This window comes from Podarcis bocagei (assembly GCF_964188305.1).
Source record: "Podarcis bocagei genome assembly, chromosome: 2".
NCBI lineage: Eukaryota > Metazoa > Chordata > Lepidosauria > Squamata > Lacertidae > Podarcis > Podarcis bocagei.
Window position 1 is genome coordinate 47983569 of NC_138126.1, and position 14973 is coordinate 47998541.

The following is a 14973-nucleotide window of genomic DNA, read 5'->3' on the forward strand; positions in this document are numbered from 1 at the left end:
CCTTTGGGCCAGCACTTGTCTCTTGCACTCTTCTTCCTCATCTATGTTTCCCCCCTCTCTTCTCTCCACCTCCCAGAAAAAAAAGGATAGTCCTTTCCTTATACTTATTCAAATGCCTTTACATACTGATTATTATTTCAAAAATATCTAAGCGGTGTATAGTCTAAAACAGTTAACGTATCATTAAAACAAGAACACAACCTAAACCCTGTGAAATGTCAGTATAAAAATATATAAAAGCGGTGCAGAAATTCAGAGGATTCAAATATCCTGGAGCCAGAGGCTCTGTCCTTCCTTCTCTCTGTGTGTGTTTTATTGGTTAGCTCCCCAAGAAAGAGTCCCCCATAGCTCTTCCATCTTTTACCCCATCTCCCAATCCATCTGTTGCTCCTTTGGCAACTCAGTAGCATCTAGTCCTCCACACTCTCCAACTCTGTGACAGTATTTCAATAAAAAAAAAAGCCATCTTACTTATGAGTGCTCTTTATGGGACCTGTAACATACCACAGAAACAAGATCTCACCATACGCATCAGGAATGGGGAACCTCAGTCCTTTCTGATGTCCTTGGACTCCCTACCATCAACCAGCCCCAGCTAGCATGGCCAAGGATGATGGCAGCTGGGCTGCAGCCCAACAGCACAGAGGGCTGCAGGTTCCTCATTCTTGATACACCTTAAACAGAGAGTGATCTCTTAGAAAAGGACACAGCATTTACAAAAGGAATGCCCAGTGTCTTCTATTAGTAGCAACCTTTTCCAATTTATGGAGGTTGTAATCTGAAACCTTTGGAGGGCATCGGTTTGGTGAATGCCGATTTATTGGATGCACCACTCAGAGCTAAACTACGCATTGTTAAGATATGTAGCTGTGCTTGTATGTGTAGGTGGTTCTTTCTTTCCCACACGTTGCCAGTGCAGGGGGCCCAGTTTGGATCACAAACATAGATTGGAAGATAGGGAGATCTTTAACACTCCTCGCAAGTATGGCTCCAATCCACTGCACAATGAGTTAGGCATGCTTCCTTTGATTTGCAAGTGTTGGTCTTGGTTTTCATGTTTTTAAAAAGTGCAAACATAGAGATTGTTAGTGGGCCTTTCTAGTTGTCCCATCATAAGGTGCAGCTTGCTGTGTGGTGATGTACGGTAGATTGTGTGATTCTCTGCTCTTGGAGACACCAGTGGCTTCAACACTTCTGGGCTTGGGGCATCTACTTAAGACATATCTGTTTACTCAGGCCTTTGGTGGAAGCTGAGGTTGTTTTTGCTCAAGGTCCTATTGCTTTGATGAATTGCATGTTATATCTAAAACACATACTATTTTATAAATTATTATTTTAGTCTATTGTTGAATTTATTATTTTATGGTTTGCTGCTTTATAAATAAACTAAAAAGGAATCAAACCTGGCTCCTCTAGAAGCTACACTGGATGTTTGGGACTAAAAGTCGTATCATCTCTGGCCACTGGCCATGCTGGCTGGAAACTGAGGGGGTTATATTCTATCAACACCCGAAGGGTATCAGGTTGGGGGCGGCTGCTGCTTTAAAGGATGTTCAAAAGATGTTCATCTGAAGAAAAATGTTCAGAACTTTTCATGTGCTTAGGCCAGCTTATTTGTGGAACTCCATGCATCCCAAATAGCCAGTCGTTTGCATATTCTAGTGTAAGCAGCGTATTTTGCAGAATAGTGATTTGCAAGTGGCAGCTTCATGTGAACGGTATACTAGGAATTATATATAAACATTATTGGTTAAACAGCAGTGGGCAGGAGATAAATGGAAACTAAAATGAAATGCAGCTTTTGAACAGAACAAGCATAGCCTATGGTTATGTTTTGCAGAACATTTTACACTTAAGTATTAACAAGTTAAAATTAGGGTATATGGTGTTAGAAACTACAACCATAAAATATGTTAACTTACGCCATACTTTGTTTCTGGCCTTTTATCATTCTGACAATCGTAATCCAGAATAAAAAATAAATAAATAGATAAAATGAAATGATTTTTTTTTTAAAAATGGAAGATACTATTTAAACAGCTCCATCCCATTCACTACATTACCATAGTGAGGCCTATGTGTTTGCCTTCCACAGTCATTCTTTACTCCAAGCCCAGAATTAACAGTTACAGTTCATAAACACAATACTTAAAACCATGATGAAGCGCAAGCTCAGTCCTTTATTTTTTTTTAAGTTTAAAGAAAAAAGTGTTACTCATTTGAAAAATGGCAATGCTTACACATGATTCTAACAAAAGACAACAACTCATTTGTTCATTTAGAAATTATGGGTATCCCATCTCAATAAATATCAGACAGCTGGGAGTTAAGGACATAAAGGATGTCTTTCAAAATACTGGCAAAATGCCTCTTCCTTTCCCCTAAAGCAGGGATGTCCAACAGGTCGATCGTGATCTACTGTTAGATTCCTGGGAGGTTTTGGTAGATTGCGGTCGATGGCTGGGTCCCTTTCCTTAGCATTGGTAAAATAGAATCCGTCTCCGCCCCCTCACCCCACCCTCCATCGTTGCACAATCTGCAGAATGGAAGACAGAGTTTATTCAGTGAGGCTGTTTGCTTCGCCAGTGATCCGTTGGTGAGTGGCGCTTTTCCCTTTTGTCCCCTTGAATTCTCAAAAATCAGGGCTTTCCTCCTCCCTAAAAAAGACCAACAACTTTGACCTGAACCCCCAAAAAGGGGGTAGATTACTGCCAGATTTTAATTCTGTGAGTAGATCGCAGTCTTTGGGGAGTTGGCCACCCCTGCCCTAAAAGATTATGTATATGCACATGCACCAAGTCAACTTAAATCTTCAAACCTTGGCATTCTCTAAACTTTAAAGGCTCTGAGAACTGCTTGGTATGACGAGGAAGCAGCAGAATTTGTTTTTATATTATTTATTTAAGTTCTTAGCAGCGCTCCAATAAAGGATTCTAGGGCAGTGTGCAAAACTGCAAATAAAAGTGCTTCACGCCACTTGGAAACCAACAAATAAATATAACTAAATAAGCCAGATATTTTAAACGTTCCATTGCAGTCAGCTAAGAAAAGGATCTTGGTTTTTTCAATGGTTTCCATCAAACTTCTCAAATTGACCCCTATTTGTTCTTTTCTTTTTTACAAAACGATGAAAATTTGTACTTTAGTCCTGGGTGGTGTTCAGGAAATCTTTTTAAAACCCCCAAAACAGGATGCAACACAGATAAGACAAATATAGTTTGTTGTTTTGCATAAACAGGAGTTATTTTTAAAACTTCCGTCTGAGACTTCATAAGATTATAAAGCAACGCCTTCATTATTGTTATGAAGGCTGGAAGCTCATCCGCAGGTGTAGCTGTAAGTATGCTTTGCACAGGCAAATAAATATATATTTCTCAAATACATTCCTGCTGGTTCGTGTGCCTGCGGGCAAGAAAGCTCAACAGCTCCTGCTAATCCTCCCCTGTCAATACCCACAAGAATGTTTTTCTCCCAACAGCCAGATTTCTTCCAGCCTCAGAGCCCATGATGGTGGGCAGAACAGTTTTTTAAAATGACCGGGAGAGGGACACTGTCAATACCACTCAGTGGTTGACGAATTCTCCCATGTAAATGCCCCGTCCCTATTTAGCACTACCAGGCAACACAAGCTTGGAAACGGCATATTTCCATAATGAAGCACAATTCTGCTCTTAATGTTGAAGCTGCCTGAGTTTCCTCTGCATCTACCCTTGCTTTGTAGAATGACAAGAATAGCCCAGTTTTGAACATGTTTGCTGCTTGCTGCTTTTCTGGATGTCGACCAGAAGTGAGAGCCTGTGAAATTTCAAAGAATCAGGTCAATTTCACGCTGCTGATGCTCTGATGCTTTCTAAGAGAAGCACCAACAATAACAAGGGAATACTGAAAAGAAATGGTGGGGGGAGGGGTTGTTTGATGGCGAATCTACTTCCATCTTCCTTCTCTCCCTGCAAGCTGGTTTCACGTGTAAGACCATATCACAAGACACACCCTTAAATAAGTTCTGATCACTTCAGGTTTAGCATACCCTTGCTAGCTAGAGATTCTTGTGCAAAAAGGAGCACATGTCCCGATATCCAGAAAATCCCTAGTATGGGGGGCTGAGAGCAAGCTGTCTAACAGAACATGCTTCCCCCAAGTCCAAGGTTTCTGGGGTTTTGTTTTTTTTAAGGATCTTTAAAAGTATCTGGGGAGGGGCATTGGCTCTGCAAGATGTGTGCCCTATGACAGGTGTCCTCCAAACCCCATTGCCCCATCCTCAATATCATTTTGGCAGCAATTCCCTGTTTACCTTTGCTAACAACTCTACTTGGGAAACAACGGTGATGACAGCGCCAAAGAGAAGTCAATCTTAACAATCAGGATAGCTGACAGGTTGGTCTTCTTCAATTTGGATGTTCAAAAAGTATCTTCTCTCCAGCGATTCTAAATTCATCATCTGTTTATCACAGTGCAAAGCGCATTCCATCAGGAGCACACTCAAAAGAGATTGTGGAGGATTTATAGCCAAATTGGGTTTGGGAAGCTTCCTTCCTATTAGTCAAGGCACTTCATGTTTTGCTAGAGCTTCACTGGCACTGAGGGTCATGATGGAAAATACAGTTGGGGAGTGGATTTCCATCATTCATTTTTCTGTCTATAGAGAAGCATTCTCTGGCCTCTTCCAAAGAAGATCTAATGAGTTTATTTGCCTTGAGTGTAGATATAAATAGATCAAGAAACAAGTTGTTATGGCAAGTGACATGCTCCATTCCATTCAGATGACCTTTTTTATAGTTCCCGTCAATATTAATGTCCTAACAACCACTAAGACAAATAACGTCATTTCTGAAGGAAGAGTCTCCCTGTTCCTTTGGGAGGGAAAGGAACCCATACTTTACTGGGCCAGTAATTCCAGCAAACAGTACTATCACCTTCAGAACTCAGCCTACCAATTGAAAGACATACACGGGCATCAGAGAAGTCTCAGAATACGTTTAAATGTCTACAAATTTAGTTTTGCTTCCTTTGTCCCTCCCATTGTTTTTTTCCTAGTGTGCCATGGATCAGCCTATTACAACCGTATTTTTCGCTCTATAAGACGCACCAGACCATAAGACGCACCTAGTTTTTGGAGGAGAAAAAAAAATATTCTGAATCTCAGAAGCCAGAACAGCAAGAGGGATCACTGCGCAGTGAAAGCAGCAATCCCTCTTGCTGTTCTGGCTTCTGGGATAGCTGCGCAGCCTGCATTTGCTCCATAAGACGCACACACATTTCCCCTTACTTTTTAGGAGGGAAAAAGTGAGTCTTATAGAGCAAAAAATACGGTAATTTTTGTAAGCTGCTCCAACAGTCTTTTTAGAGAAACAGGATATAAATGCCTTAAATAAACAAATCTCTGCTTACAAATCATATTTCCTGTGCTTCCTTCCTTAGTTTATCATCAGCACAGAAAAATTAGGGCACATTGCACAATGCAGTAAACTGGGGAACAAGCAGTCACTGTAGTTAAAAGAACTAATCCGTCGAAGAATGGGCAAGACAACAAGAAACACTGTCCCAAATACATTTTTCCTACTTATCTGAGAAATCAGCATCTCTTTAAAAGCAAGGTACGAGACTGCTGAATGCCCTAATCTGCTCTCACAAATCTCTCTCCTATTGGCCTTTTCCTGGGAGTTCCCCAAAGTTTTACAAATGAAACCATCACACACAGTAGCCAGGTCTATCATAGGTTCAGCTACTCTATAGTGCTTGTCAACTGTAGTGAACACAACTTAAGAACTGATCTCAAGCTGCCGTTCAGTTAATATCACCTGCAGTCACCTCCTTCATTCTCAAAATAGAACACTGACAAGAAACAGCAGATGGCATGTAACATATTTTCACCTATGCTCAATAAAATAACGCATGGAGGTTGAGCTTCTAAATAGCTGGCAGGTCCAATAAAAAAACCCAGCTCTTTACTTATTCTCTAGGATCAACACTCACAGCCAGCTATAAATGGTTAAGTGTAAGAGGTGGAAATTCTCTCTTTCCCACCCAAGAAAAAAATTCGACACAATTAGCACATGGAGTAGATATCTTGTAAGATAAAGGATTAAATATGCCACAGATCTCACCTGGTAAACACCAACTTCCTCCTCTTGGGGATCTGTGTTAGGCAAGCTATGGTGTCGCTCATATCCAGTCCTGCAGACGCCATTGGGTTGCCTGGCTAGGTCCAGGTGATGATCACTGGAAGATGGAGTCATTCCTTGAGTGGACGGTGAGTGACTTTTGCGGGAAACAGTTTCTTTCCGATGATGTATCAGCTTCCTGGCAATATAAAACAACAGCCATATTGAGGAAGTAGAGCTCACAGGACTGGTCCGGAGTTCCAAAGCTGAAGTCATATTACTGAACTGTGAACACGGACTGACCTTGAAGATCTTACTTCAACGGCAGAATGAATCCAATTCCACTGAGCTATGGGCAGGATTCGTCTAATGAGTGCCTTTACAAGGTCTTCCACTTTCACAACAGGGCTCCCCCACTTCCCTGTGCCCTTAGAAACTGGCTCTGAGAGGGGCTTGGGAGAACTCCCAGAGCAACATGCAAGTGGGGAGGGGATCATTCCATCTGACAAGCTGAAAAGCTTCCACTGTGCAATGCTGAATTCCTCCCAATGAATGTTCCCATCTCCTACTCATGGTGTGCAAGGTTTACTATTTCTTGCCCTTTTGTTCATGATTCATTACATATTTGACAACAAAAAGATGTGTGCGAGGAAAGAATGTATCTCTCATGAAACTGAAGTACCAATGTTGGAAAGAAAACCTCTTTTGATTTGCAGGCACCAGACATTTTTAGCCTAGGAAACCAAGGAGTTCAGTTTAGAGGAAGAAACTCTGCAAAGTTCTTTACTTCCCCTCCAATGAAACTCGATTGCAAACAGTGTGAATGCAGCATTTTAAGCTTTGGTTACCACCTTGGAAAGAAAGCTTCATTGATTTCAAGATTACACAACTCTTTGGTATCTTGGCACCTGCACATAATTCGTGATGAAACTACTGTGGCTTTATCTTCTTCCTTAAATTTTAATACTTTGATCTGGAATACATACCAATTCTATGGGCACTTCTGAAAAATCAGGTGCTCTGGATTCATAGAGGTGCTTTGGTTGCCAAAAGGATCATCTTATTACAACTGGAAATCCTCATGTTTCCCCCAGGAGGGTGTCTGGATTAGCATCGCTTAATCACTCGCCAGCATGCTGACATCTTCCCATTTATATGGCATGGTTTTCTTTGTGACTCTCATATTATCTGGGTTCCTCTGCTGCTGCACATCCCTCCTATATCCCATTCTCCCTACCCTTCCCACTTCTTCTTGCATATTCAAGCCTTTTGTCTTCCTTATTGCTTATTACATTGGGTTGCTTATTCTAGTAGCCTACTGCTTTTCTTCTGTTTTTTCCCCTTTTCCTTTATTGGGTGGGCAGGGCTGGGAAAGGGAATGGGTAGTAGTTGTAGCCACCATTATTAGTGCCAGATAACACTCCACCAATTGAAAAACAATTAAAAATATATTACAAAGAAAGATTGTGTCTGCACATGTCAAGCCCAGATACACAGCAGCCTTTTCTAGGTGGGACTATCATGAGAAAATCTGTAGTAAATGGATAGTTTCTCAGGGCTGATCTAGAATTGCTAGCAAAGTCCTGAGGTTCACGTGTGCACTTTCTACTTTTGCCCGGGACCCTCTCCAGAAAACCCATGTTTCTTTGTCCACTATTGGGTTGTGCTTAGTCCGATTTTTTCTGAATGTGTCTGCCTTGCTCCGCCCTCTGCACTTCTCGGGGTTCAAAGTGACTGCGAGGAGTTGCTAGCTAAGGAAGCTCTAGGCTTCCAGGACTCGTTGCTCCCTCCTCCCTCTCCATTCTCTGGAGGCACCAGGTTCTTTTTAATGTTTGATGTTTTATCATATCCTGTATATGCTGGAAGCTGCCCTGAGTGGCTGGGGCAAGCCAGTCAGATGGGCGGAGTACAAATAATAACATTGTTGTTAGTATTATTTTATTTTTTAGAGAGCAGGTTTTGTGATTATGCAGAGATGTGAAGCAATCAGGCGTTAGCTCCAACAATACCTGATGAGACTGGAGTACAAAAAAGTGATAGAGCAGGCACCGCTCCATGTGTCTTTTAAACACCTGGCTTGGCCCTGAATGCTAACTGCATGCCTTACAGTCATTTGCCTTCAGATGTGCCTTCCCTAACATTATTTCCATACTGTCTTGAATAGTCCTGCTTGCTGTACTTACTGGAGGACATCCCTCTGCTCCAAGTTGTATTTCCCCCCATTCTTCATTGCGGCATTATGAATGGCCTCAATAGCTCTGTCAATAGACTGCAGAACCACATCTTGTTCCAGCACCTAAGGAATGTAACAGGCATTGTGTTAAACACCTTCACTTTCATCTCCCCATCAACACTTATAATGACAACGTGAAACTGACAAGCGTAGCCATCTTAATTCTGTTTTATGGACAGACTTTGAAACTCTCTCATTGTTTTGGTACTCAACCACAACGTACATTCATAACAGAAATCAATTCCCTCATTTTGTTTCTTATGGGTATTTGATAAAAGTTTCTTTAAAAATAAACAAAAAATAAACCCCAAGGGGTGTGTGGGGGTGTATGCGTGTGTTTTAAAAAAGTAATATACAAAATGGATTCTGTCTGTGCAAGATTTATTGGCGGAGTAGAAAAACATTTGTTTGGAGGCAGCAGAGGATACATCACAACTCCACTCACCCATCTTGGGCCCTGGAGCCCCAGCAATTCATTACATGAAGATCAATGGCAAGACTTCAGAGGCGCAAAGCAGCTCTTCAGATCAATTTCACATTCAAATTGCCACAGTGACTCTTCCACCCTCCACTGCAAGTTGTGACAATTTGAAGCGTGTTTCCTTCCACTATCTTTGCTTGCCTTTAGAATAGAAGGAAGGGGCTAGATTCCCACATACCCCAACACCCATCTTGAAAAAATATAGGTGCAAGCATTGACTTGAAATGCGTCAGGCAACCAAACACCTGAGAACAGCCATCCCATGATTCATACCACTTGAGGCTCCTCCTGACAGCCTTTTTTTATTACATGTTCATGATGATTTGTGCTCATGCTGTTATCAGGGCAGTCATACATGATCCCAATTTAAATATCGCTTGCACCGGCAAAAGTTGTAGGGTGGTCCTATTGCTTCATTTCCGGTCAGCGCATATCCTGTTACTTCTGAAATCCTGTACCATTTATGCCACTATTCAGGTTTATTTTCATCCTACTTCTGTTGCACTATAGCCCCTTTAGACAGCAACCATGTGGTAAGGTTATCCCTATGGCTATTGTTCTCCAAGCAAATGGGCATGCCCTTCATCAACCAGCTTTGTTTTTGTCAAATCTTTTTAAGGCAAATCATGAATCTCACATTCACCAAAATGTTATCTACCCCAGACATTTAATATGCTTATGAAAACAAATGAATGTTGATGACTGATGGCTACAGTCTTCCATTCGCTTCACTGCAGGCACAAGTCATCATTGACACTCACATATTGGCTCTGCATGATCTGACATACTGAGTGAGACCTTTCTTGGATTAGTTATATATGCTGCTGTTAGAAGTGGCAAGGTCCTGTTGGAAAGTTGAAGGAGTTGTAACGAAATTAAAGTTATAAAATTGGAAGGTGGAAAATGGAGAAAGCATTATGTGAAGGTGAAGTCAAGGAGAAGGAATTCTTGCTGGGCAAGAACATGGCTATTCTTTTAACTTCCTCTGACTAATCAGTAAGTGTTTACGTAGTACAAAAAGGCCCTGATCTGAAGGGAAGAGCAACCAGGAGCTCAATAGATCCATAGTCTTCAATGTTTGCTAACTCAGGACCCACCTTTAACCCAAACATGCAATTAAGGACCCATTCCTATTTTTATTTTACATATATCTGTACGGTGCTGGATACTGCTGTTGCAACCCAACTTAGATCAGGCTGTGGCCTGGTAGTGGGTTCTGACCCACTAAAGGCCAGCATGTTATGAAGTTGGGAAGCCCAATCCCAACCTCCACTGCAAGTCTGCAGCTTTAGGGGCATTCTGTGAAAGTAGGGAGGGGCAGAGCTGTGCAGTCCACTCCTTGCTAAAACCTGCTACAAAGTCCACCATTACATTTGCCATCACTCTACAGCTACCCAGATACAGTAGTGCCCCGCAAGACGAATGCCTCGCAAGACGGAAAACTCACTAGACGAAAGAGTTTTCCGTTTTGTAGGTGCTTCGCAAAACGAATTTCCTATGGGCTTGCTTCGCAAGACGAAAATGTCTTGCGAGTTCCTGCGGGTTCCCCCCTTTTTTTAAGCCGCTAAGCCACTTATCAGCTGATCCGATAAGCTGATAAGCCGCTAAAAGCCGCTAATAGCGCTAATCCGCTAATCCGTCAATGGGCTTGCTTCGCAAGACGAAAAAACCGCTAGACGAAGAGAATCACAGAACGGATTCTTTTCGTCTTGCGAGGCACCACTGTATAATAATAATAATAATAATAATAATTATTATTATTATTATTATTATTATTATTATTATTATTATTCCCCAGCCACTCTGGGCAGCTTCCAACAAAATATTAAAATACAATAGTCTGTCAAACATTAAAAGCTTCCCTAAACAGGGCTGCCTTCAGATGTCTTCTAAAAGTCTGGCAGTTGTTGTTCTCTTTGACATCTGGTGGGAGGGCATTCCACAGGGCAGGTGCCACTATCGAGAAAGCTCTCTGCCTGGTCCCCTGTAACTTGGCTTCTCACAGTGAGGGAACCGCCAGAAGGCCCTCAGCGCTGGACCTCAGTGGTCCAGGTAGAACGATGAGGGTGGAGATGCTCCTTCAAGTATACTGGACCGAGGTTGTTTAGGGCTTTAAAGGTCAGCACCAACACTTTGAATTGTGCCCGGAAAGTACTGGGAGCCATGTAGATCTTTCAAGACTGGTGTTATGTGGTCTCAGCAGCCGCTCCCAGTCACCAGTCTAGCTGCCACATTCTGGATTAGTTGTAGTTTCCGGGTCACCTTCAAAGGTAGCCCCACATAGAGCGCATTGCAGTAGACCAAGCGAGAGATAACCAAAGCATGCACCACTCTGGCGAGACAGTCCACGGGCAGATAGGGTCTCAGCCTGCGTACCAGGTGGAGCAGGTAAACAGCTGCCCTGGACACAGAACTGACCTGTGCATCTATGGACAGCTGTGAGTCCAAAATGACTCCCAGTCTGCGCACCTGGTCCTTCAGGGCAGTTACCCCATTCAGGACCAGGGAGTCCTCCACACCTGCCCGTCTCCTGTCCACCCAAAACAGAACTTCTGTCTTGTCAGGATTCAACCTCAATCTGTTAGATACAGATGTGGCGACAACTCCCCAAGTCAGAGCAATATTTAGAAAATTCCTTTTACCAGTACTGTAAGCCTAATGTTTCATTTTATGAAGCAGAGCACAGGATCAGCTTTGTGGCCCTACCACGTTTAAGGGAAGAGTACTTGACTGACATTTGATGTATTAGCCTTTACGTATTAGCCATTAGTGGGCAAAACCCAATTTGCTTAGATGGGTTAATGCCATATAAATGCCAACCATCTTCTCTGCTCAGTTAAGGAGTGTTTAGAAACTTTATTTGCCTTAGGCAGGATTCTTGTACAGCAGAAGGTACCAGCTCCCCAGGGGGTTAAGATCTTTGTTGCCCATACAAAGGAATATGAATGCCATAAAGCACTGTACATTATGAAGGCATTACATTATTATGCCAAATCTGTACTTAAAGAATACTATGAATACTATGGAAATAGACTTTCAAAGATGACAAACGGAAGTGACCTCGCAGTCCTCCAAAATTTAGATACTACGCTGCCATCAGCCGAGCTTTTAGGTCAAGATGAAACTTCCGAGTTTTTTTCAAAATAATTATCTTACAAGAGAAAAGACAGGGAGAAGAAATGGAGGAGAAGAATATGAATTTCATTAACACTCTGCGGACTCATTAAAAATATCAAAAATGGGTCTAAGCTACCTTGGTGTTTTTAATACAAATCTGTGAGAAAGCCCTCTCTAAACCTTTCCTATGGAGAGTGAGAGCACGAGATACTGTGTGATTAATAGTATAAGCAGAAGATAACTGAATCTCATTTGCAGGGTACGTTCTGTAGGGAAAGCTATTATTTAAATTCAGAGTAGGAAAGATCCAAATGGTCACATGGTCTAATCTCCCACCCAAGTTGTAAGATCTGCCACACCCTCTCCCAAATAATTCCTGCAATCAAGACCACTAAAGTCATGGTGATGGCTGCAGAGGACACAGCCCCAACGAGACTAGGAAAAAACTTGAGGAGAAAAACAGCTTGTCTTCTATGACAATGCAGCTCAGCAAATGAGAATTGCTTTTCATGTTTGGAAGAAGTTATTTGGGGAATCTTCCCTGATCTTTTTACCAACAGGCCAAAGATGTTGCCCTAGTAATAACAAAATCGCTATTAAAATAGTTTACTATTTACTATCATTTTATGGAAGGTCTCTTCCTTCCTTTTTTAGGGTGCATGCCCAGCAGTTACAACAGATCAACACATTTCCAAAATTTAAAATAGCTATTAGAATGACATTTAAATAAGAGCACCACATAAACCAGTTCTTAAATCAATTTAACACCTTCACCTAGAGACAAATGGAAGAGTCTATTTCCAGTTTGTGTCATTGCATATGCTAACACCAAGTCCATTCTATCATGCTACATTTTTAAAAGTTTTTTTAAAAAATGTGCAAAAATTACTAACAACGAGCCAGTGTGGTGTAGTGGTTAAGAGCGGTAGTCATGTAATCTGGGTAACCGGGTTCGCGTCTCCGCTCCTCCACATGCAGCTGCTGGGTGACCTTGGGCCAGTCACACTTCTTTGAAGTCTCTCAGCCCCACTCACCTCACAGAGTGTTTGTTGTGGGGGAGGAAGGGAAAGGAGATTGTTAGCCGCTTTGAGACTCCTGAAGGGGAGTGAAAGGCGGGATATCAAATCCAAACTCTTCCTCTTCTTCTTCTTAATTACTAACAATTCTACAAAGTGATAAAATATGAGGGCAACTTTGCCTGATCCATACATCAGGCCAGGAGATGTAGATGAAGTCAGTTTACAGCTGAGGTAATTCCTTGAGAACCCTTCACCACAAACAATGCTTCTTGTACAACTCTTTTGGGTAGCTCACCCTCCCACCCCCCCACCCCCCGAACAGCAGTATCAAACTGTGCAGACTTCTCCAAAGAAGAGGTTGCTGTTTATTCCTGTGACATCATCTTACTAGTGTCAACTTAAACTGAACAATTAAGACATTTAGAGCATCTTTGTCAGCTATCATTTCATCTGGGCTACCCCTCCTTTCTTCCCTCCTGTGAGTCAGGCGCTACATGATTTCTATGAATTCACAGCAAAAGCTTCTGAACATGAGCTATGCCCCTTTATTGACTTTAACAATGCTATGCAATGCACACACACAGCCCTTCAGTTATCATGTTAACGTTGCATGTCTTTTTTTTTTAAAAAAGCACTCCCTCTTCTCTTAAAATTCAAGTAACTTCTGTCACACACAAAAGTACTTATACTACACCATAAGCGGCACCAAGTTAGCCCTCAAAACCACCAGCACCTAAAGAAATGGTTTCTAAAAATGTTATCATTTTAAAGCATAACTTGGGAGGGACATGTTCTAAAGTCTTGGGGCTGCTGCACAAACGTCATAATCCACCCCACAGCAGTTATTGCTTCTTTTACATTGGAGGTTCTTGACAAAGCGACCCAGGTGGGTGGTATATGTTGTTAACAGGTTGTGAAGGGGCTGAGAAAACCAACAGAACCACTACAGTGACCACAATACTGGCTGAATACATCCTCACATTCACACTTCTACAAGGAGGCAACATGCAGCATTTTGCACTAAATTAAAGCTGCAAGTCATATTCAAAGCAGTCCCTGGTAGAATGGCATAATCTTAAAATGATCCTCAAGACTACAAATGCATGATAGAAGATGCCAAAATTCCCAATTTTGGAGCAGGAGAACAGCTGATCTGCTGTTAAAAGCAGCTCCTAGCCCTAGGCACCACCTGTTCTTCCGAGTAGGAAAACTGCATGGGGGACTGACAGCCCACCCCAAACAGACACCTCTCTTTCCAGAGAAGCGCTACAGATTATGCCACCAGCATCACATCCAGGGTGGGGGGAAATTAACAAACTGTAGTGCTAGCAGAATTGCTTCTCCTTGAACAAGACGGGATGCCTGCTTCTCCCTAAGGCGTAGCAGGGGGTGCCGGGAGTGCCGTGGCCCCGGGGGCAATGTTGAGAGGGAGCACAAACAGGTGCCCCCACAGCAGACTCTTTCATCGGAGCCTGGCTCCATGTCAGAAGGAGGTGTGCCCTGGCTGCAGTGCTTCTGCCTGACCTGGTGGTAGAGAGCAGGAGAGTGGGCAACAGCTTCCCCGCCCGCCTCCTAACCCTGAACTGTGGCACATGGAGGGTGCCTTCCGTGCCCCGTGAACCCACCCTGGGCAGCACAGGCATACGTTCCACCGCTGGCTTCTTCTAAGCACTGGGGACCCCAAAACAGTACAGGTTATGGCACAAAGGGCTGTGATCAGTAGGAGGAACGATCACATGATTGATGCAAAGCCACCATCATGTACAACCATATTTTTAAAGGTCAGTCTCCCCTCCCACATTAGATCAATTGTCACTTTTTAAAAAATCCAGTTAAACATAAAATCTGAATTTAATACTAACGTATTAAATTCTACGCTGCTCATGAAACTCCGTTCATGGCCCTCCATCAAACACCCTGAGTTTAAGCCTACTCTTCTCTATGGAGAAGAGTTGTCAGGTCAAGCATTATAAATAGAACATAAAGTATGCTTAAGCCAATTGTTTTCAACGGATTTAAGGA

General features: G+C 42.5%; 1 protein-coding gene across 2 annotated transcripts in view; it reads right to left on the reverse strand.

Moving 5' to 3' along the window:
* NCKIPSD (NCK interacting protein with SH3 domain) overlaps window positions 1-14973 on the reverse strand; it is a 90256-nt gene that overhangs the window by 42453 nt on the left and 32830 nt on the right. Inside the window, exons 2-4 of one of the 2 annotated variants that reach the window (XM_081184091.1) lie at window positions 8285-8397; window positions 6105-6300; window positions 1923-1952 (exon numbers count right to left, since the gene is read on the reverse strand). In XM_081184091.1, coding sequence (XP_081040217.1) covers window positions 1923-1952; window positions 6105-6300; window positions 8285-8397 — 339 coding nt within the window. The remainder of the gene's footprint in view (window positions 1-1922; window positions 1953-6104; window positions 6301-8284; window positions 8398-14973) is intronic. The other variant, XM_081184092.1, reaches the window with a different exon arrangement.